Source organism: Leucopleurus acutus (assembly GCF_964270905.1).
Source record: "Leucopleurus acutus genome assembly, chromosome: X".
NCBI lineage: Eukaryota > Metazoa > Chordata > Mammalia > Artiodactyla > Delphinidae > Leucopleurus > Leucopleurus acutus.
The window spans coordinates 32,431,820-32,457,226 of NC_139148.1; the positions used below are offsets into that span (position 1 = coordinate 32,431,820).

Here is a 25,407-nt window from a genome sequence, read left to right on the forward strand (position 1 = left end):
CCCTCCCCACCACCCCGCTCTGCTCTCTGCCCGCGAAGGGGCTTCCTAGTGTGTGGAAACCTTTCCTCTTTCACAGCTCCCTCCCACAGGTGCAGGTCCCGTCCCTAACCTTTTGTCTCTGTTTTTTTCTTTTTTTCTTTTGCCCTACCCAGGTACGTGGGGAGTTTCTTGCCTTTTTGGGAGGTCTGAGGTCTTCTGCCAGCGTTCGGTAGGTGTTCTGTAGGAGTTGTTCCACGTGTAGATGTATTTCTTATGTATCTGTGAGGAGGAAGGTGATCTCTGCCTCTTACTCTTTCGCCATCTTGAAGTTCTTCTCCATTTTTGTATGTCTCAAAATTGTTTTATTTACCTTTTGATTTCTTCTTTGGTCCATTGGTTGGTCAGGAGTGTGTTGTTTAATTTCCATGTATTTGAAAAATTTCTGGCTTTCTAACAGTTATTGATTTCTGCCTTCATAACATAGTGTTTGTAAAAGATGCTTGATAAAATTTGTCTTCTTGAATTTGTTGAGACTTATTTTGTGGCCTACCATATGATCAATCCTAGAAAAATTTTCTCTGTACTTGAGAAGAATGTGTATTCTGTTGCTGTTGGATGGAATGTTCTATATGTGTCTGTTTTATCCATTTAGTTTATAGTGTTATTTAAATCCACTGTTTCCTGATTGATTCTCTGTCTGGATGATCTGTCCGTTGCTGAGAGTGGGATATTAAAGTAAACTGGTGTTATTATATTGCTATTTCTCATTTTATTTATGTTAGTATTTGCTTTATATATTTAGGTGCTCCAGTGTTGGGTGCTAAAACATTTACAATTGTCATATCTTCTTGATTAATTGACCCCGTTTTCATTATATAATGACCTTCTTTGTCTCTCATGACTATATTTAGCTTAAAGTCTACCTTGTCTGATATTTGTATAGCTATCCCTGCTTTCTTTCAGTTACCACTTGCTTGGAATATCTATCACTTCATCCTATATGTGTCCTTTAAACTAAAGTTGAATCTCTTGTAGACAGCATGCCATTGGGATCTTGTTTTTTATCCATTCAGCCATTCTGTCTTTTGATTGGAGAATTTAATCCATTTATGTTTAAAGTAATTTTTGATAGGTATTGCCATTTTGTTCTATTGAATTCTTCAGCCATTGTATTCTTCAGCTCTAAGATTTCTTTTTTTTTTTGATAGTTTCCCTTTCTTTCTTGAACTTTTTGTTTTGTTTGTGTACTGTTTTCCTAATTTTCTTTAGATGTCTATGTGCTCTTGTAGTTCACTGAAGTTCTTTAAGAGGATTATTCTGAATTCTCTCTCAGACAGCTTATAGACCTCTGTTACATTAGGGTCAGTTATTGGAGCTTTATTAGTTTCTTTGGGTGGTGTCATGTTATGTTTACCTATTTTCTTCGTGATCCTTGATTCCTTGCATTGTTTAAACAGTTTCCTCCAGACTTTACACGTTCACTTCTGTAGGGAAAGACCTTCACCAGTCATGATTGCTTGAGGCTACTGGACAGGTCAGCTGGTAGCCTTCACAGTCAGCAGGGCTTGCTGTTGGGGTCTCTAGTTAGATGAGGCCATTGCTTGTGCTCTGAGGTTGGGGGGATGCCACTGGCTGGGCTCCACAGTTGGGTAGGCCTATTGGCTGGGCTCCATGTTCAAGCAGGACCACTGGGTAACCATCTCCCTGTTTGGGTGGGGCTACTGGTTTTGTTCAGCAGTCAGATGGGGCCACTAGCTGGCTTCTGCAATCACCTCCAGTTGGGTAAAGTCCCAGGCTGTGTTCACTGCTAGGGTGGTGCCACTGGTTGGATTCCATGATTGAGCAGGGCTGTGGGTTGGGTTTAGCAATCACCCCTTGTTGTGTGGAGTCTCAGACTGTGCTCCACGACCAAGTGGTACCGCTGGCTGGATTTTATGTTTAAGTAGGGCCCCAGGCAGGACGTATTGGTTCGACGTGGCCTTAGGCTGTGCTCTGCGAATAGGTGGGGCCGCAGACTGTGCCCTGAAGTTGAGCAGGGCTGCATTCTGGTGTTCCTGATCAGTAGACTGTGCTCTGCCGCTAGGCTGAGCTTCCTTGTTGGGTGGGATCACAGGCTATGCTTCTTGGTTGGGCAGGATTACTGGCTGGGCTTCCTGCCTGGGCAAGGCCGCAGACTGTGTTCAGCAATTGGGCAGGGCCGTAGACTGGGCTTCTCTGCTTATCAGGGTTGTAAGGCTGGGATCCATGGCTGAGTGGGATTGTAGGGTGGGCTCTCCCTGTCTAGCAGTCCCATAGGCTGGGTTCCCTTGTCACCCAGGGTCACTGTTCCAGCTCTCTGGTTTTGCAGGGCCAGTGGCTATTCTCACCAGTTGGGCAGGGCTGCTGGTTTGGCTGCCTGACCAAGTGGGGCTATACGATGGGCTTGTGGCTGCTCTATTCCCTGGCCAGGCTTCCTGGAAGGAGAGACTGGAGGCTATGCTCAGCACTTGGGCAAGGCTGAGTATTTGCTTGCCTTCATGGGCTGGATGGTAGAACAGGCTCCATTTCCAGTCTGGCCCATTGATTGTGGGTCCAAATCAGGTAGAACTACCAACTGAGCTCCCTAGCCAGAAGGGGCCACTGGCTCAGCTCTGCAGATGGCCAGAGTTGCTGGCTGGAAATCTTTGCTCAGGCACTGATATGAGCAGGAATGCCGTTTTCCAGAGCCTGAGCAGTGTTTGCTGTAAGCTCCGCCCCCCTTCTCCATCTCTCTCTGATCCCCAGTAGTCAAGCCTAGCAGATTCCTCTGATGATCTCCATGAGGCAAGACCTGAGTGGGCCTCCTGGAAGTGTCCCATATGCTGGTTGTCCACCTCGGGCTCTCTTTTCCCGTTATGGAATCCATATTCCCACTTCTCCCCACAGGGAGGAGGGTGATGTGGTCAGGGTATATCCAGTCCTCTCACCCTTCTAATATGCTCCTTCTCAGTCTCTGTTGTCCAGCAGGGTGCTTCAGCCTTACCCTCAGGTTCTAACATCTTCACAATGGAGTCTTTTCTATGCATAGTTGCTAGGTGGTCTTCTTGTGAGGGAGACTGAAGTTGGGAATGATCTATGTGACCATCTTGATGACATCACTCTCCTCTTCATGCTTGACTTCAAGTAGATTATATATTCCTTAACGTATTGATAAATTATGTCTTATAATTTTGCCTCTCTGGTGCTTAGCTCCATACTGGGAATGTGGCAGGTGAAAAATAGATGTGTGGTAGTTCTGTGATTAAACCCTGTGAGAAAATAAAGCATTATAGTATAAATTGCTGCTCCTCCATGCACACCTGCATTTGCAATATGTATTTTTTTCCTCCAGAGTTTCTGTTGTCAGTAGCTCATAGTTATTGATTCATACTGTTTATTGGTAGTAACTCTGTGGGCTGCTTTGCTGCAGGGATAATTTGATTAGAGGTACTGCTGTTTGACACCATTCAGGAAAATGTTACACTATAAATGGTATTGGATTTGTCACAGAGTGACATTGAAGAGAAACCAGGGATAGGCAAACTAATAACATGCTAGCCTTGTTATTAAAATTGGGCCTTTTGGCATTTTTGTCCACCATTTTTTACTGATATCACTGCCTTCCTAAGAGATAAACCATGTGACCAATTTGATGACTTTTATTTGGCAAGGGCAGAAACTAATGCCAGATAAACAAGGTCATAGTAAGCTGATGTAGAGCCCGTGCTTCCAGAATACTGTGTTTCTGTCCTCTGAGGTTAGATATCCGTTTTATTTAGGTAAGGGGGTAAGATTGGAATGCACTGGAATGAAATGCTCATGTTGACAACATAAGTTTTAATGGAACTTGAATCTGACTGTGTGTGTGTGCTGTGTTTTTTACAGGGAGTCATCATCAAAGGACCTACCAGAGACCACAGGAAAACATGGGGAGAAGTAAGTTTCTCTTTACTTTTAAATAACTTAGATTCTCTCCACATTAATCCACTATATCCAGGAAATTAGATTTGCAACTCAAAGCTTGTATTTTGTTTTTTTTTTGTTCTTTTTTGTTTTTTTTGTGGACACCTAAATCATATTTCTGGTTAGTGTTAGAAAGGTTTTGTTTGAAGCAGGGCTGTGCAGAAAAAGACCAACAGATCACCTGTTGCTCACTGGAAAGGGTCTTTTGTTTCCCCTGCTCTTTTCTGGACATCTTCCAGTACAGGGAGAGAAGGCTCAAACTTGATATTATATAAACCTGCCCTAATCCCAGCTTCTTTACAACTCTTAGCAAAGTAACCCATATGCTGCTAATGGTTTCTGAGCCTTGCTGATAATAACATAAACAAAAATATGATTGTACTGTGCAACCAGTGATAATAGTAAAAAATTCATCTGTGAGGTTGACTTATAAATGGCTTTGGTTGCCCCTAAAATGTTTAAGCCTGGCATTAAGAAGCATTAGATGAATTCTTTTTATTTTTCCTTTCTCATAAGGCTGTTATATGGGCAGTGAACAATAGACAAATTTAAGGTCATTTCTTTCTTAAGTTGTTAATAACCAGCCACTGCAGTGACTTCATAAATAATTCTAATCAATGTAGACCATAAAAATCTGATGCTATAAAGGACCTCAGAGGAAGACTTGGTATTGGGGAAGTATAATGAGAAGAGTACTGGACATAGGTCAAAGACCTGAATTCAAGTTCCACCTCTACTGTCTTGATCAAATCCTACTGTTCCCCTAAACTTGTTTGTTCATCTCTGAGGTGGGATTAAAAACATTCTGCACTATTAGCCTCAGGAGATTGTGGTTGTCATAATGTGATAATATATATGAAAGCGTGTTGAGAACTCTGAAGTATAATGGAAGAGTGCAGTGATGTGCTCGTTGCTGTCCTTACTGTATATCTTCATTGGTTATGTCTTTCAGTAGTTAAAATGAAGTTATTTGATCAGATGCCTCTGTAGGCAGCAGGGCTGGGACCAGGGTTGTGCAAGTGACAGAGAGTGCTTCCTTATGTTTATGCTCTAGGCATCTTTCTCGCCCCATGTCAGTATGGGCCCTGGTAGGCAGCCCCAAGGATTATAGATAGAAAATATCTTCCTGAACCTTGATGAGCCAGCTTTTGTGTGTTTTCTCCAGTGCTTTCCTGGGTACTCTGGTTCTTTCCCAACCTTCACAAAAGATACCAATCTCTGAAAGTTTAGAAATTTTTAAAAAATGACTAAATAAAAAAAACTGGTCAAAGTTCTGGGACTAATCCATACCACGTCCTAACTCCAAGTCAGCTGTCAACAGAACCTTCCAGAGTGACTCATCATGGTTTGATCCTCACTTTCTCCAAGCTTCAAGTGAATTTGGAGAATGTTGTGATGATTGGATTTCATCATGGCCATATGGTGAAGAAAGCTGCACTGAGACAGGGCAACATATTACTTCTTGTTTTCATTCTTCCTTTTCAGAATGGTCATCAGGTTATTAGCAGGGAGATCATTCGGTGCTTGCTTTAAAAGGCGCCCCACCAAGTATTTGTTTAAATGGTCAGGTAATTAATAGAGTTCTTGCTAAAGGACAGGGCATGGTACTGTAATCTGCAAAGATGGGCATGTTTCCAACCTGGAGATGAGATAAGGGAAGTGCTTCAAAAGAAATACTACTTTTACAAACACATGGAAGTGTGTAATAGCAGCATTTTGACTGTGTTAAGCACTTTAAAAACATCCTTAAAATCCTGAATCTCAAAGAATCTATCCTTTACACTCTAAGCTTTACTTAGTTTGTCTGATTATACTTGTTAATTGCTGAAAAAAAGGATGCTTAGTGAAAAAAAAGGTGCTTCTGTGGGCTCTTTTTTTCCTTTTCTGGCAGTGTACAATGGAGTTTTTAGTGGATTTGGCAAAGAGTCTCACAAACATAGCTCAATGTGTCATACAAAGGGACAGCAGAGGAAAATATCACAAAGACATGGCACTAGCCTCATTAATTAAGGAGCCATGAAAACAAAGAACACAGCTGGGAAACCATACAGTATAGATGAAAAATTAAAATGAAATTGAGGTGAATTTCTTTTAGTATTCTTTGATACTGGATGAAGAAATTATTTATAAATATGTTAGAGGAATCATTCTTTTATTTATGTGATATGAAAAAATTCATAAACAAATTCTTACAAATTGTGTCCTTGGTATGTGGCATTGAAATCCCATTTACTATATAGGGATTTAGTATTTAGCTAGAATTTAGTATTTAGGACTTTTATGAATATATAATTATTTTGATATTAACAAGTATCTGTAGAGCATTTCATAACTCGTACATATTTCTCCTTCATTATCTTATTTGAGTTGTAAGAGAACCCTACAATGTAAATACGTATTATTACCTTCATTTTATATATTATAAAACTGAGGGTCATGAGAGAAAGTCTTATCTAAAGTCCACAGTTTATAAATGAAGAGTCAGAAGACAAACCTGAGTTTCCTTATGTCATATCCAGTTTTTATTTTCTTCCAACAAATTGTATTCTGAACACCCTAGTCATCAGCAGTGTATAAAGTTGATTAAAAACTTAGGAGCTATCTGATGCTGTGAAAGGTATGGAAGAGAATATTTTCTTAGAACTACGATGATATTCATATGTTTCTCACAGCATGGGGGAGTGGGCAGATAGGAAAAGAGAAATGGCTCAGTGTTCATCAACATTTATGGTAACAGCTAAAACACGTGTGTCAGATGGTAGAGTGCCTCAAATATCAAAATCCTCTGAGCAGGGCTTCCCTGGTGGCGCAGTGGTTGAGAGTCTGCCTGCCGATGCAGGGGACACGGGCTTGTTCCCCAGTCCAGGAAGATCCCACATGCCGTGGGGCGGCTGGGCCCGTGAGCCATGGCTGCTGAGCCTGTGCTCTGCAACGGGAGAGGCCACAACAGGGAGAGGCCCGCGTACTGCAAAAAAAAAAAAAAAAAATCCTCTGAGCAGCGGTGGTCCGTGGCTGCAGTAATTCAAAGGCAGCAGCAGTAATTGGCAGTCACCAAGCTAGATAACAGGATAATTCAACTCAGAAGCTTGCTGTACACAGCCCACAGTGGGAGGTGCCCAAAGTAAGGGGCCTAAGACACCACTTCTGTGGTGAAAGTCAACCTTCTTGATTGATAGGTTTTTATATTTGTGGTTCTTCATAACACAAAGAATAAAATACAGCATGGAATACCAGAACAGCATGTAGACGACAAGGGGAGATGCTGTTACAAAAAAACAATAGCATGTATAAATAAAACTATGTGTAAGATTTTAGTAGAGAATTAGCATTTTCACAAAGAAGAGAATGTAAGGATTTTGCAAATATGTATATATAGGCTTACCAAATATTATATACATAATACTAGAGAGTATATATCAATAATCGTCTTCAGATGGAAAGTAAAACTTTATCCTACCTTCTCATCCCCGCCCCTACCCCTACCCTCCCCGCCCCGAATAACTGGTACATTCACGATAAAATGACAAAAGTCTCAGTATTCCACAAAGCAATTTCTTGGGAGATGTCTTGCTAAAAAATTTGGGGGTTGTTGTTTTTGTTACAATGTTTGAGTAGAATTTGACTTTGAATCACACCTATTTTCCATCTGATTTTTTTCTGTCAGAACACACTTCCTGCATATTTTAAGTGCTATAGCAGCAATTTATGGTATTTATTACTCTAATATGCAGTTATGATGGCTAATTTCACTGTCTTTACCTTAATAACAAAGCTTCTGGAAGAAATTCATCATGTTTCCTCAATAATAGCAAACCACAAGATGTTCCTACTCGTCTTTTACAAAATAGGAATAATATTTAGCCATGAATCTTCAAACTGATTAATTTTGCTTTGTTGTGTAGAAAACAATATCTGGAATAGCTGAATGATAGCAGGCAGACAGGTCTTATTTGTGAAGAATAATTAACATAAAAATATAAAAGATACCTTAGCATTTTTTCTGTTTCTCCTCTTTCAGTATTTAATCTTTGGAGATAGCTTTTACCTAGCCTAGTAGGTAACCCTAGGTCTATAAATTCTTAATCTGCAAAGTCAGTTTCCATCTTCATTTTCCATGCTTAATAGTAACATGCCCTTGATGTCCTAGTATACATGAATATATTGTTGTGCTGTAGAGAAACAGAGACAGTGCTACCAGTTACACTCTTTTTATTATTATTAAAACATAGCAGCATCATTCCTTTGGGTCACTGGATGTACTTGGCTCCTTTAGTTCAAAGAACCCAAACATGTCCCCTCCACTTACTAAGACTTAATGGAAGGAAAGATGGTTTATAGCTACCACAGTAAATTTCTAAGCTCTTTGAGTCACTGCTGAACTACTGTTCAGTTGAGGCCAATCCTAAACTTTCATTCTGAGCATACAGCTCCATGTTTTCAAACAGGGAATGAGTGAGTGTTCAAACTGACAAGCCTTGTAAAGTGACTGTCTCGTAATGTAGTGCCAAATTTTATTTGACAGCTCCCAGTTTACAGTTCAAGTGAAGGCACACATTTAAAGACAGTTATTTCATTTTCTGGCCTATATTAAATCTGAGAGTCTTTCTATTATGGTAGCATATTCATGCCTCTGCAGTTCAGATGATGTCACCAATTTATCGTAAACCCTTGTCTAGCTTCATAATTTTATAACAGTAAAACAAATCTGCTTGGGGTTGACAACAGCCATTATTTTTTCCTGGCAAGTTTTTTCCATCAGAAAAAAAATGAGCTTACTATTTAGGGGTCAGGCTGCTTTTTTTTTTTTTTTTTAAACTCATTATAGTGCTTGATGCTTTTTGTCTTTGATGGAATCCTCTTTGCCTTTTACCTATTCAAGAAGAAAATAACTTTGGTACGTAAGTTTAGAATGGTTTCTCAACCTTAGCACTATTGACATTTTTTTAAAAAAATTGAGGCAAAACACATAATGTAGGCAAAACAATTCACATAACATAGAATTGACCATTTTAAAGTGTGCAGTTTAGTGGCATTTGTACAGTCACAGTGTTGTACAACTATCTTGTACCAAAATATTTCCATCACCTCCAAGGGAGACCCTCTACCCATTAAACAGTCTCTGTTTCTCCCTTCCCAGGCCCTGGCAACCTGTGATCTGATTTCTAGCTCTATGGATTTACCTATCCTGGATATTTCATTTAAATGGAATAATACAATATGTGCCCTTTTGTTGTGTCTAGCATAATGGTTTTTAGGTTTATCCATGTTGTATTAGTACCTTATTCCTTTTTATGGCTGAATAATATCCCATTGTGTGAATATACTACAATGTGATTAGTCATTCATCAGTTGGTGGACGTTTGTGTTGTTTCCACCCTTTGGCTATTCTAAATAGTGCTACCGTGAACCTTGATGTACAAGTTTTTGTTTGAGTATCTGTTCTCAATTCTTTGGGGCATACATGTAGGAGTGACTATTGACATTTGGGGCCAGGTCAGTCTTTGTTGTGGGGCGTCTCCCCACTACATGCCAGTGGCACCTACCCCCCAAGTTGTGAGAATCAAAAATGTATCCAGACACTGCCAAATGTTCCCTGGGGTGCGATGTCTCCCAAGATTGAAAACCACTGATTTAGAATAAAGGGAAGGAAATCTTTAGAGATAAGCCATAATTAACATATTATGATTTTCATAGAAGTAATTCCGGTCTAAAGGAGAGCACTAGAGTTGGCCCTCTGTGTCTGCAGGTATCCACAGGTTCCACATACATGGATTCAACCAACCATGGATCAAAAATATTGGAAAAAAGTAAAAATTCCAGAAAGTTCAAAAAAGTGAAACTTGAATTTGCTGCATGCCAGCAACTATTTACATAGAATTTACATTATGTTTCCAACTATTTATGTATCACATTGTATTAGTTATTATAAGTAATGTAGAGATGATTTATAGTATATGAGAGGATGTGCATAGGTTATATGCAAATACTACGCCATTTCACATAAGGGACTTGAGCATCTGCAGAATTTGGTATCCATAGGGGGTTCTGGAATGAATCCCCCATGGCTACCGAGGGACAAATGCATATGGTTGTCAACAGAAATAATCAATAAACTGATCTATGATAGGAATAGAAAGAAGTTTTATTTGAGCCAAACTAAGAACTGTAGCCCAGTAGACAGCAGCTCAGGTAACTCTGAGGAACTAGTCTGAAGAAGCATGGTTTTCAGCACAGTTTTATATCTTGTCAGAACAAAGAACATCAAAGAAGTCAGGGATCCATTCCTTCAAGATTTCAAAACAACAGCCACAACAAATCAGCATATACACAGGGACTCAGTATGGCCTTGGCACCTGGGAAGGGAGTCTTATCACTGAAGGCATACCAGCATTGGCGACCCAGGAAGGGAGGCATTTCACCTTTATTTTTAACATGGACATTTTTTACTTCTGGCCAGTGCACCCTTTTCTTTAAGGATTAAGGCAGCTGTACAATGCATGTTTGATAGGCCACAAACAGGCTGTTTTAGTTAGCATAAACTTCGAGTTAAATCATATATAAGCCAGAATGACTTTCCCATACCGCAGTATGTGAAATTTTCTTCCATTATGGTTCTAGAAACCAAGGTACAGTCCTGGTCCTATAATCAAGCGGCTGTGTCCTTGGATAAGTCACTTAACCTCTGGATTTCAGTGTAAAATGAAGGGATTGAGATGGATCAGTGGTTTCCAGTGTTGCTCAGTGAAGCGCCAGGTTTTCTAAAGGGGTCCCTGAGGAGCCACTATGAGAGAAGGGGAGGAAAAGAGAGCTCCTGGTATGTAGTACCTCCCCTTCAGACAGAGCAAGCAAAAGTTTGAATTCTATCATTTCTAGAGCAAATTCACATATAAATAACATTGATTTCACCAGCGAAAAGTCATTTCTGAAATCCATGTGCTAATTAACAAAGGCACTAATTTGTCAATGAGACGCCATTTCTGAAATCCACCATGCTCTGCTGTTTGTGCACAGAAGAGAAAGATAGCTGAATACTATCTTTGAATGCTGTCTGAACAACCACCTCTGAAATGTGGCTTTTTGATTAAATGTAGTATGTGTTCTATTAGGACAATTATTCACTCCTAACATCTATTCACTCCTTACATCTAGATTACAGCTAACTATCACATAGATAATACCATACTGTCTATGTTGACAGATTGTGAAGCATTGATTATAACATAGAGCTATGTATTTAAAACTATATTTCACATTTGCTGAGTCTCTCTACATGCCTTCCCCCCATTTAAATGGTGATTGTTATAGTTGTTTCTATTTTCTTCCATATGGGACAGAACTGTAATCAGTGTAAATCAGATCCATAAGCTAAAAACAAAGTTTTATGGTCCTGACAACTATAAACTCTAAGACTAATGATATTCTTGTTGATAACAGTTGAGGCACTAGTGATAAGAGAAATACCTATTAGACCTACTAGACCATTTTCTAATTCCATGTTTGTTTCCTGTGGGTAAGGCACAGCCCCTAGTCTATAAATATCATGTGTTAGAGTACCATACCATACATTTAAACCAGTTATTGCAATTGCTATTAACTTGATTGCTGTCATCCTTATTTCATTAAGAATTCCTTTTGATAAGGCGTTATGAATTGTAAAACTCCTTCAAAGAAAATTTGGCCTTTTACCTTCCTTTATGGGAGAATCTATTAGATCTTTTCTCTGTATCTCATTATTCCTTACAAAGCGTAAAATTGTTAGACAAGAGACATCTGAATATTTGATGTAAAATTTAGCTTTTAAGAAAACCATATTGAGTTAGCAAGACCCAGTCGGCAGGGGGGAACCATATTTGTTTTGTTTTAAAAAAATATTGGCTTTATAGACGTACATTACCTGTTTTGTCTTCTCTCTCATAGAAATCCATTTCTGGCATTTTCTCCACAGTTATTCCAGGAAACCTGCCTGTTATCATCTGGCGTTTCATTGCATACCTCCGGTAGCACAAAGATATCTTTCTTTAAAGTTTTAGTTCGTGATCATAACCACTACATTGTCCTTAAGAAGCAGGTTCAGGATATTAAAGATATTAATTACTTCTTCTCTCAAACCCTGAGACTCCCCACTCTAACTAGCTCAGTCCTGTAACTTCACATTATTTTTCAAATATCTCAGTCCTTGAGTGGGTTTCAGCTTCCTAATTCCTGTGAATACATATACTACATGCCATTCTAACTAAGCTGTAAGTTTGTGACAACCTGTTTGGGCACATGAGCACCACTGTACAACAAATTCTGAATTATAAACCTACCTGCTATGAAAAAATTAACCTTTAATTTCCACAAATAGGTTACAGTGGTGAAATACAATTGGGAAATAATCTGATTTTTCTACCTCCCTAACTAATAGGAAGATAATCCAAATAGGATCTTTTTATTTTGCATAATATTGGTTTTTAGGAGGTGAAATGTCACTTTAGAATTCTAGTGAGACTTTGTTTTTCTAGGGAAAGTTATATCCATCAGTCTGATAAGAAATGCCTATTTAATACCCATTTCAGCAGGAAAAAAACCTTGAAGGCATCGTATGCACGCACAACTGAGTAAATGATGGTATCAAAATGGCTTAGAAGCAAGAAAACAAAGAATTATGAGTATGACACTTCATAAGATTTTCTTTTATAGTATATAAATCTGAGCACAGGATTTAGTGCGCTTCTTGTTGATTTTTGCTTCTTGTTTGTTTGTTTTTTTTGGTTGGTTTGTGGGATGGTGGTTGCTTGGCTGAAAAATAGTGTGTTCATATCCCCAAAGAATTTGGATGTGATACACTACTCCCACTTAACAAAAATCTTTCCAAGTATAGAACTTCACAGTTACAACTCAAAGGACCTAAGAAATCATATACATATAACACCTTAGGTTCACAAATTAGGAGACAGGCCCAGATAAATTAAGCAACAAATGCAGAATCATGCAGCCAGGTTAGTGCCAGAGCTGGACAGGAATCCGCATACCTGACTACAAATTCGGGACCTTTTCACCCTACCATACTCTTCTCTTTGCCTGCAGTTTCATTTGTTTCAATAAAGGGTTAGTGAAAGTGGTGAACGGATATTGGCTTTCTCAGACTTCAACAAGATAGCCTCAAAAGGCAGTTTTCATATGACTAACAGAAGGCTCAAATAAGTGGATAGCTTAGCATCTTATGCAGTCTTTTATGAGAAATTCACAACTAAACAAGATATCAGATTTATTCAGAAAAGAAACAGCTTCCTGGTTAGCATGTGGACTCATTATAGTTTCAGTCTGTGGCACACCAACATTTACACAGCACTGTCTAGGAATGAAGTTTCCACTTGAATAAATACATTTTGCAGACTGCTCATGCTCACCTTTTTTAATTGTTAAAAAAAACTTTTTAAAAACTATTTTTATGGAAATAGTTCTAAAATAGATCATATACCTTACTGCCTTCTTAAACAATATCGTGAACATCATGTGGTCCTTTCTTGGTGACTCAGGTTCACCATCATAAACATAATCATTGATGCCTACAGCTTTGGGAGCTGTTAGTGTGAGCAGGGTTAGGACCTACTCTAAATAACCCTCAAAGGGCCTTCTGTCTGTCTTTCCTCTTGTCTTCAGATTCATCAGCTTTCACTTCTTGTTGCTGTCAGTGTGTTGATCTAGTTCAGCCCACCCCTAGTCCCTTCTACTTCTCAGCTTTAATGTGCAATGAGGCTTTCAAGTCTTATAGCCAGGCTCGTGGATGAGGGTTGAGTAAATTGATCCTTGATTAGTCTAAGGGAGCTGAGGCTCCCCTGTAGGTAAAACATAAGATAAGTTATAATGCATGACCTTGGTCATCTTTTATTTCTAAGTTTATGAGACTGGATTTATTTGAGTGACTTCTACATAAATAATGTCTTACTGTCCTTAATATCCACAGTGATTATGTCAAATATTGAATAGCTACCTGAACTATCAAATAACCCAAGTATCAATGGAAAATAATTTATTTAGTATATTTTGTTATAGCTACTCATTCATGATTCACTGAACATATATATCTGTCATGTGTATGATTCTCATTTCTTAATCTGTCCTTCTTAAGAGCTTCTTTGTGATCTATTATTAAAATTCTCATGATGATAGACTATCAGCATACATTTAATCAAAGTTGAAGTTAATAAAAGTAAACATATAAGGTATGGTAAAGGATACTTGCTTATGAGTTTCTTACAAAATCAAGTCCTTCTAAATAAGGACCAGAGATAGTCCTTAATTTACATTCTGAAGAACTTCTGAAATTTTTAAATCTCATGATATCCTCAAAATATTTATGACTCATCAAAGTAGGCACTACTCAACATTAGCTAATTGAAAGGACCTATGAGACTCTCATAAGGCTTTAATAATGTCTAAAGGTATGGTGCAGCAGGAGAAAGATGGCTCCTAAGGCCATTTTTAGTCACACAGGGCATGCTTTTTCTTCTAATTGTGAACAGTCGAGATACATGCAAGATAACCTTGGACTCAGGGAAGCCAAGGCACATGTTTACTGAGAATCTTTGATACCCAATGGTCATACAGATGAAATTAGGCTGCATACCATCAGTGCAAACCATCAATCTATACATTTTCAATAAACAGTGTAGACAAGCTAGTACAGAGTGCCCCCAAGGGCTTTAAACAGCACTTTATAAAGCTAGTACATTTCATCCCAATCTTGACCAAGGGGACCAAACTTCTAGGCATCCCTGGAGTTAAACATACAGACTGACTGAAAGCTAACCCTATCCTTTATCATTTATTCTTTATTTTCTAAGTGTATTTTTTTTATCATCTTGGTAAATCTCTTGTTTTTCCTTTAATGGAGTAACTGCCACCATGACAGCTGTCATGGTGACAGCAAATCACACTCTTGTTTATTGAGCTCCATTTTTTGCCAAGCTCTGAGCAAAGCACTTTATGTCCATTACCTCATTTATAACTATGACGTCGGTGCTGTTATTCCAATTTTATGGATGAGGAAGGGAAGTGTAGGGTTTTTGCTTTCCTCACATAGCTGTTTGCTTTAACAACTTTTTCTTACTGTCTAAATGCATAACTGATGTGTACCATTTAACAAGCTTGGAATACCAATGAGATCACATTTGTTACTCAGATTAAATAGCCACAGCCCCTGGAAATATGAGAATGTCTGTCTTCCTTCCCTGACCAACCCTATTCCCATGGGAAATTGAAGAACTCTAGGGTTGCACCTTAGGTCTAGAGGAGTACGCCCTGGGAGGAGCAATCAAGATGGCGGAGTAGTAGGACATGAAGCTCACCCTCTCCCACAAACAGAGGAGTATGCCCTGCCTCCTGCACTGAAGAAAGATACTGGAATGCTAGGTGCATTTGTAGGAAGTCCCCATTCTCTCTTGATCTTCATGTTCTTGCTATTGTTGCCGGCGTATAGTCTTACATTAAAACCAGGGCACTCAAACCAGGCTTTCTGGTACCCAGGACAATTCCAAGGACAGTAGAGGAGTCACTTTGTGAACTGTGGCATAGGTTGCCTTTGCTTGGCTGGTAGTAATTGCCAGCAGTGCCAGGAAAAGAGTAGGGCACCTTTCTACCCAGCATTTCACTCACCTGTGCTTGCTCCATAACACAGGAGGCCCGATTGCCCGGTGTTCCGGCTACCTAGTGACCCTGTTGTTTCATTTTCATCTCCCTGGCCTCTTTCCCAGGCAAGCTCACAGAACCGGAGTGGCTAATTGAGGGAGACCTTAGGATAACCTACAATTGAAGGGTTTGACTGGATGGGGGGGAACTGTACTGTATTCTTTTCCTGCTAGCTCTTATCAGGGCCACAGTAACCCATGTGACAGGTTTCAGTAACTGTAAACTTTCAAAAGGGGTTTCAGTTTCCTTCCTCAGAGAAGGAACTTCCTAGCCCATTCAAGCATGGTGTGTCAGATGTATTTGGGAGAGCAGTGGCAGGACTCCATCAGCCTCTAGAACCCCTAGGTCAGAGGTTCCCAAACTTTCTGAGTTTAAGGTGCCCTTAGTTATTGCAGAGACTTTTTCACAGCAGCCGTAGGCCAAAAGAAATGCCTAATAGTTCCATTTATTAAGTAATTAGGTCCAAACAACTTAATAGGTATTTATATCCTGACAGCTTGGTAGCCATTTGAAAAAATAATACAGACATACCTCTTTTTTTTTTTTTTTGCGGTACGCGGGCCTCTCACTGTTGTGGCCTGTCCCGTCGCAGAGCACAAGCTCCAGATGCACAGGCTCAGCGGCCATGGCTCACGGGCCCAGCCGCTCTGTGGCATGTGGGATCTTCCCGGACCAGGGCACGAACCCGTGTCCCCTGCATCGGCAGGCAGACTTTCAACCACTGCGTCACCAGGGAAGCCCGAGGCATACCTCCTTTTATTGCACTTTGCAAATATTGTGTTTTTTTACAAATTGAAGGTTTGTGGCAACCCTGTGTTGTCAGGTAATAGCATTTTTAGCAATAAAGTATTTTCTAATTAAGGTATGCACATTGCTTTTTAAAGGCATAATGCTATTGCATACTTAATAGTCTATAGTATAGTGTAAACGTAACTTTTATAAATGCACTAGGAAACCAAAAAAACTCATGTGACTTGCTTTGTTTCGATATTTCTATCTTAAAATAGCCATGCAGTTACTAATTGGATGTGTGTACCTGTTGGGCACCGCACTTCTCAAACCTCACTTCTTGTCAAACACAGCACTTTTTTTTAAAAAAATCATAGCCGAAAATCCAGTTTCACAAAGGAAAGGAATGTAGAACTATCTAATAATGAAAATGTGAATTACCTTAAGCTCATAGTTTGTGTGGTATCCAACAGATGTTAAGTATCAATGCATTTCTCCAAAAATGTAAAATATCCTGCACATTCTTCATGAATTCACTGCAGCACCCTGGAGAGCCAAGCTGCTAGTTCCTTGCCAAGCCAAAAAGCATCTGGCTGTGCCCTCTTCCCACAACAGTAGTTGTCCAGCTACTCTCCCTCTACATAAGTATTACGGCAAATCAATGGTTCTTTTAGAACAACAAAAAACGTGCTCCAAGCGGAGCCCAAACAGAAGTACTGTACAAATTTCAAAAGGTAGTTTCTCTTGCAAAAGGATATTCAAATGCTGTCTCACTAGAAACTTTGCAGTAAATGTATTGATTTCATAATCATATATTAAGTTTGCGATGCTGCCTCATAATTAGAGGCATGGTCCATGGCTTCCCAGCTTCTAGTCATTCAGATATCAAGTTTCTCCCATTCTGCCTTTTCCTTTATTCCACGCTTATTGAAGCACGTACTGTACCAAGGTCTTTACTAGGTATTATGAAAGACAGATGTTGGATCAAAATATAAATAATACATGGGCCCTGCCCTCAAGTCTTGAGGGGGAACCAGATAGGCATACCAAAAATTATAATAAAATTACAATATAGTTTAGTTAATTGCTATAATTGAAGTATACGTAAATACTGAGAGTCTATAGCAGCTCTGTCTAACGAAGTGGGGAGTACAATCTGGGGAAGGTTTTTAGAGGATTTTACATCTGAATGGAATAGGAGTTTGCTAGGTAGAGGAAATATTAGGTACAGAATTATGGAGGCATAAAAGAACCTATATGAAGGATGGTAAGATTTGGTTTGACTGAGGAATAAGGTACATGATGGGTGTAGTGGCCAAAGAGATCACCCATATTTCACATCTGTCCCTTTCTTTCCCTTCCTATTGCCACCATGCTAATGCATGATCTCATTATTTCTTAACCTGGTCTGTTGTAAGTAGCCTTTTTCCTGCCTTTATCCGTCCATTTTCTCTTCATCCTACCCCCAAATCTGTTGTACTTATACATTTTTCTAGGTTATTCTCCACGAAGTATCGGTTTAAACTCTTGAATGCTGTCGAATAGTTTAAATATCTTAGCCTAACATTAAATGCCTCCATGACATGGCTATCAGGCCCCTTTCCGGTTTCATCTCCCTCTCTTCCTCTTTTGAATCGTGTACTCTGGCCCTACTGACCAGCTCATATTCCTCATTTATGGCCATAGGTTTATTCGATTTCAGGCCCTCACTCACTATTTTGTCTTCCTAGGATGTCTTTCCTCACCATCTTTGCATGCCCCAATCCTGCCAATTTTTAAAAGGCCAGCCCAAATATACTTTTTACTTGCCCTTCTCCAGGTCCCTCTCCCATCCCGAAACACACTTACCCAGTAGAAGTACGCCTGCCTGCTGACCTCAAAGAGCATCTACCTTGTTCATCTTGTGTTAGAGCTGTTTTTGTATCTCTTTTATCTTCATTATCTCTTGCACTGAAGAACCTTGAGGTCAAAGGCAGTCTCCTACTCATCTTTGTGACTTGTCATGATCTCATTGTACATAGTCTGTGTTCAGTAAATATGTCCTAAAGAAGGAATTTTGTTCACTTAAAAGAAAAATGTAAACATTTGCAACTTTAAATAATGACTGTTTCAATGAATCCAGACCCAAGATTAGAGAACTGATTAGATAAGTGGAGTAGAGATTTTCCATGTGGGCTGTTAATTTTCAGGCCTTACCATCTGCTGTTTTTCAGCAAATGTACGGACATGATTTTGCCTAGATAAAGATTTTTGGCATTAAAATGTCAGTTTTAGTATGCTGCAATGCATTAAAAATATGTAACATGACTACATATTTCGGTTTAAGGCAGTAATTTAGAGAGTTACTTGAGAAGCTATCTTATTTCATTTATCTTTATTCTTTTCTTTTGAAGAGAAAGCATGGGTGAGAGCTATTTATTTTGAAATTATGAAAAAGTAGTTACGTTTTTTGAATTAATATACTTATTTTGTGGTCGTTTATGTGTTTACCAGACTTAGAGTTTAAATATTTTCTTTAGTAAGGGTGTTTCCTAACTGAATCTAAAGAAAACAGCTTAGGTTTTTCTTTATGTCCTTTAATGAGAAAAGAACATGTTTGATTAATACCTTAGTGTTGTGTTCTCAAAGTAAATTTACAGTCTGTATACTTGCCACATCATGTAATGTCTGATGAAGGCATACACATGATTCTGGACAGCTGTGGGGTAACTCACACTTTTTTTTTTTTTTTTTTTTTGGCGGTACATGGGCCTCTCACTGTTGTGGCCTCTCCCGTTGCGGAGCACAGGCTCCGGACGCGCAGGCTCAGCGGCCATGGCTCACGGGCCCAGCCGCTCCGCGACATGTGGGATCTTCCTGGACCGGGGGCACGAACCCACGTTCCCTGCATCGGCAGGCGGACTCTCAACCACTGCGCCACCAGGGAAGCCCAACTCACACATTTTGATGAGAAGGAGGTAGAGGGAAGTAATCAACTTTAGTTTCAAACATTAAGTCCAAACACAAGCCCTAGCATTGTGGAAACTGCCCAGTGTTTTAGGAAGAAATAGCCTGATCTTATCCTATAGGTCCAAGCTGCCACCTTTCTCTTTATTTTGTTTCCACATAGAAAGAATCCCAATTCTGGTATCACCCATGAGATTTCCAAATTACCTTGATGAGGAACAGCAAATACTCTGCCACAACTTCCTATTGCCTAATATATGGCAAATGGAACTAATCTGTAACAATATCTTTCCTACTGGTCAGACTCTTACTCTAGGTGGTATCTTCTAATTGAGCACATTTGGCAGGTGAGATAAAATCTACTTGCCAGCTTATTCCATCTAGAGTTCTCTGTATTATATCATGTTGCCTCCCAGTACAAGAAAATACACAGAAGGTGTTTGTGGAATGCTCTTGGTAATTTGATTCGGCTGGAATAAGAAGGGCTGTGTCTTGCTATATTACCTTATAGTTGCTTAACCTTCTGAATTAGCCTGCTTTCTGGTTTCAAGAGTTAGCTGCTTTCCTTCACCCCTTTATGGAGATAGTGTATATAACATTTTCTCTTAGGATAATTTAGGTTTCTTTTTTCCTCTTAAAAGCTTAAAATACATTATTACTGATTGGTTTATTTTCAAGAAAACTGTCCCAAAAGCCAAAGATGCGTTAGACTTTATTGACATATCTGTTGTGTTTAGAAACAAGGAAGCCAATAGCCCTGATCAGTTTTTTACTTGTCAGACCACACTGAGTGTAGAATACAATATTTCATGAGGTAAAGACGGTACGGAGACTCCTATCCATTTTATATGACCAACAGATGAAGGAACTAGACATGTTTATCCTAGAAAAGAGAAGCCTCGAGAGAAATCAGTTACTGTCTTCATGAATTAGTTGGCCTATTATATGGAAGAGAATTGTTTGTCATGGCATAAATAAAACCAATGGCTAGGAAGTTGTTAATTCAGTGAAATGTTCCTTGAAAAAGGGCTCCACAGTCAAATAAATATGACACATGCCTGTGTCATGTTCATTTTCTGGAGATTTAAAATATATATTAAGTGCATATTAAGGGTCCTGAAAAGTCATGCAGTAAAAGATCTTTTTTAAATTTGTTAATCCCAGCATTCCATAAACACCTTCCTCAGAACTAGTTTTCTAAGTAGCTCCCATTTGAGTAGTGGTTTCAAACTGTGGGAGTGGGACCAGCAGCACCAGTGTTACCTGGGATCTTACTAGAAATGCAGCTTCTTGGCCCTACCCGAGACCTATGGAATCAGAGACTCTGGGAGGTAGGCCCAGCAATATGTGTGATAAGTCCAGCATGGGATTCTGATGCTGCTAAACTGTGAAAAGCACTGATAGAAAATTCTACTATTACTCTCCCACTCAATAGCATCCTTTTATTTTTTAAGATTTCTTCTAATGATATTTTATGACTGTGTGATTAATTTTTATCGATGGTTACCCTTCTGAAGTACAGAAGGAAGGAAACACTTATGGAAGGCCTACTGTAGTTTTCAATGTAGCCATCTAATTGGTATCAATTTGGATACTTTAAAGAATCCTAAGTAATGAATCTGTATCTTCTATGACGTGAAATACACATTTCTAAAATGAGGTAAACCTTAAATTCATTGCTATTGTGGCCATTTTTAAAAGAGCATTTACCGGTTTTCATTTTACTTCAAAATGTTTTTTGCAAAATGTAGACTTTTTTTTTAAAAAAAAATACATCTTGAAGGATCTGTAATGTGCCTTCTCTCATGTCAGAGGTCTTTAAGATTAGGGAATTTTGTAATTTCTTTACATTAGCAAAGATTAAATTCTGGTAGCATTCTATTTATCTCTCCAAACAAGCAGGACAGTTTTAGAAAAATGTAATTGAAGTATAGTTTAAAATGAATCTGTACGTAAAAAAAAATAATTCCCCATGAGTATGCATATAACCATTGCCTTATTTTACTGGGTATCATAAATGTGCATTTTGAATGTTTATATGAAATGCCCCTATAAGTCATGCAGAACAATTTTCTTTTTCTGAAGGACACTGAAATGGGGTTAAATATATTAAAGTGTCAAAATATATTTAAGTGCATTTAGAACAAAATTATTACTAATATCTCTTGGAATGAATTATGGCCAAATTTGTCTTAATTTCTTGATATTATTTTGTCAACTCTTCCTTTCGTACAAGTAAGTGTTCTCTGGGTTTCTATTAGGTCGATTGGAATTTTATTATTTTTTAGTTAGGGGGACAAAGACTGATAGTCCATAGACTGGATTTTGATCTCATTGCTGCTGTCCAACAGCAGAACGCCTGGGGGCTTCCTCTTACAGTAATGAGCACAAGTACTGGTATCATTATTGCTATATTTAAACACCCATGGTTGGCAGAAATGTGCTAAAGTCTGGATATAACATCGTTAATCATGTCGTTGTCCCTGCCCAGGGCAACTGCTACTGAAAGGACACATTCACATGATGAGGAAGACAGCAGATTGGTGGTTGAGAGCTGAATGTCACTTTGCTGACCTAGAGAAAGAGGTTTAGGGTGTTGGCTATGTTTTCTAAAGAGTATCCAGCAGATTTCATCTTGTTTATTAACTTTCCACATTTTTTTAAATTACAGTTTTATGCTTATTATTATATCTCTTTTTAGTTTTCCTCACAGGAGAAAAAGCCAATTCAGTATTAAAACGCTACCCAAGAGCTAATGGACTTTTTGAAGAGATAAGGCAGGGCAATATTGAACGTGAATGCAAAGAAGAAGTCTGCACATTTGAAGAAGCAAGAGAAGCTTTTGAAAATAACGAAAAAACTGTAAGTATATCGGCAATCTTTTTTAAATGTTCACAGATTTGCCTACCTTTGTGATGTATATTTGAAACCTGCATTCCCAAATTGTGTGCACTGCTATCATTTAAAAACTACCCTCCCAAAGAACTAACTCTGAACGGGGCCTCTAACTAAGCCACCCGACTCTGCAGGTCGGAGGTCTAGTTTCACTTCCCTGTGTGCTGGTCTGTCTTTGAGGGCTCCATTGCCATAGGACCCTGCTGAGTTGAGATCGATCATCTGAGCAAGGGGGAAGCATGATTTACACAAGGCTTTGTTCGGGAAAGTTATAGATACCATTATGACCATACCGTGCTTCATCTGGGAGAAAGTGCAGAGGAAGCTAACAGATAGTGATGCTGTTTTAAAATGTTTTACTCATTAGGTAGGTTTATTCCTAGGTATTTTATTCTTTCTGTTGCAATGGTAAATGGGAGTGTGTCCTTAATTTCTCTTTCAGATTGTTCATCATTAGTGTATAGGAATGCAAGAGATTTCTGTGCATTAATTTTGTATCCTGCTACTTTACCACATTCATTGATTAGCTCTAGTAGTTTTCTGGTAGCCTCTTTAGGATTCTCTATGTATAGTATCATGTCATCTGCAAACAGTGACACCTTTACTACTTCTTTTCCGATTTGGATTTCTTTTATTTCTTTTTCTTCTCTGATTGCTGTGGCTAAAACTTACAAAACTATGTTGAATAAAAGACCTGTATGCAGAAAACTATAAGACGCTAATGAAAGAAATTAAAAATGATACAAACAGATGGAGAGACATACCATGTTCTTGGATTGGAAAAAACAGTATTGTGAAGTTGACTATACTACCCAAAGCAATCTACAGATTCAGTGCAATCCCTATCAAACTACCAATGGCATTTTTCACAGAACTAGAACAAAAAAACTCACAATTTGTATGGAAACACAAAAGACCCCAAATACCCAAAGCAATCTTGAGAAAGAAAAATGGAGATGGAGGAATCAGGCTCCTGGTCTTCACACTATACTACGAAGCTACAGTAATCAAGACAGTATGGTACTGACACAAAAACAGAAATATAGATCAATGGAACAGGATAGAAAGCCCAGAGATAAACCCACGCACCTATGGTCAACTAATCTATGATGAAGGAGGCAAGGATATACAATGGAGAAAAGACAGTCTCTTCAATAAGTGGTGCTGGGAAAACTGGACAGCTACAGGTAGAAGAATGAAACTGGAACACTCCCTAACACGATACACGAAAAGAAACTCTAAATGGATTAAAGACCTAAATGTAAGGCCAGACACCATAAAACTCTTAGAGGAAAACATAGGCAGAACACTCTATGACATAAATCACAGCAAGATCCTTTTTGACTCACCTCCTAGAGAAATGGAAATAAAAACAAAAATAAACAAATGGGACCTAATGAAACTTCAAAGCTTTTGCACAACAAAGGAAACCATAAACAAGACCAAAAGATTACCCTCAGAATGGGAGAAAATATTTGCAAAGGAAGCAACTGACAAAGGATTAATCTCCGAAATTTACAAGCAGCTCATGCAGCTCAATATTAAAACAACAAACAACCCAATCCAAAAATGGGCAGAAGACCTAAATACACATTTCTCCAAAGGAGATATACAGATTGCCAACAAACACATGAAAGAATGTTCAACATCACTAATCATTAGAGAAATGCAAACCAAAACTAAGATGAGGTATCACCTCACACCAGTCAGAATGGCCATCATCAAAAAATCTACAAAGAATTCACGCTGGAGAGGGTGTGGAGAAAAGGGAACCCTCTTGCACTGTTGGTGGATATGTAAATTGATACAGCCACTATGGAGAACAGTATGGAGCTTCCTTAAAAACTAAAAATAGAACTACCCTACGACCCAGCCACCCCATTACTGGGCATATACCCTGAGAAAACCATAACTCAAAAAGAGTCATGTACCACAATGTTCATTGCAGCTCTGTTTACAATAGCCAGGACATGGAAGCAACCTAAGTGTCCATCGACAGATGAATGGATAAAGAAGATGTGGCACATATATACAATGAAATATTACTCAGCCATGAAAAGAAACAAAATTGAGTTATTTGTAGTGAGGTGGATGGACCTAGAGTCTGTCGTACAGAGTGAAGTAAGTCAGAAAGAGAAAAACAAATACCGTATGCTAACACATATATATGGAATCTAAAAAAAATGGTTCTGAAGAACCTAGGAGCAGGACAGGAATAAAGACGCAGATGTAGAGAATGGACTTGAGGACTCAGGGAGGGGAAAGGGTAAGCTGGGACAAAGTGAGAGAGTGGCACTGACATATATACACTACCAAATGTAAAATAGATAGCTAGTGGGAAGCAGCCACATAGCACAGGGGGATCAGCTCAGTGCTTTGTGACCACCTAGAGGGGTGGGAGGGAGGCACAAGAGGGAGGAGATATGGGGATAGATATGTGTATACCTATAGCTGATTCACTTTGTTATAAAGCAGAAACTAACACACCACTGTAAAGCAAGTATACTCCAATAAAGATGTTATAAAAAATAATAAAACGTTTTACTTCTACAAAAGAAGAGACATATCAGAACTCCCCTACCCACTCTGACAAGATACCTCTTCACCTCTCCTTACTCTAGACCAATTGCTATGCAAGGAGAACAGGGATGAGAAAGCACAAGGCAGTGGTATACATTCTCTGGAACTGCTTTATGGTAGGAAATGACATTACCAGTGGTTGCCATTATATAAAGATCCATTCCTGTACGCTAACCATGAAAATAACACTACATGCGAAACAAATGATGTTAGCTGTGATAAAGGGACATCAAATAATCTCAGGAGCAGTGGATGCAGAAGTTTTAAAGAAAGAGGATTTGTTCTCTTGTTAGGTAGAGAAGGATCCAGGGCGTAAGAGGAAGGAGTTCAAGGAGAGATTATCAGAGAGGCAGCATTGCTAGATTCCAGTGTGCACAGCAAAGGTAAAATCAGTTTATAAAGTGATAAGTTGTGAGCATCATGGCTTTTAAATCTTAAGTCCCACAGTTAAAAACAGGGAAACGAATACATCACCCATGATGCCATTATGCAATCACAAAGCACTGTTGGCTTTTTAGTTTCTTTCCAGCTTTTTTCTTCTGTATCTGCTTACTTCTTGCAGGGTTTTTTTTACACATTTTTTCTTCTTCTTAATATATGTTCATTGTAGAGAAATTGAAAATGTAGTAAAACATAAAATGAATA

At 38.9% G+C, this 25,407-nt stretch overlaps 1 protein-coding gene across 1 annotated transcript in view; it reads left to right on the top strand.

The window, feature by feature from the left end:
• PRRG1 (proline rich and Gla domain 1) overlaps positions 1 to 25,407 on the top strand; it is a 135,387-nt gene that overhangs the window by 65,407 nt on the left and 44,573 nt on the right. Inside the window, exons 2-3 of the mRNA XM_082864077.1 lie at positions 3,862 to 3,912; positions 21,989 to 22,149. Of these exons, the coding sequence (XP_082720203.1) occupies positions 3,903 to 3,912; positions 21,989 to 22,149 (171 nt within the window). The 5' untranslated portion in view covers positions 3,862 to 3,902. The remainder of the gene's footprint in view (positions 1 to 3,861; positions 3,913 to 21,988; positions 22,150 to 25,407) is intronic.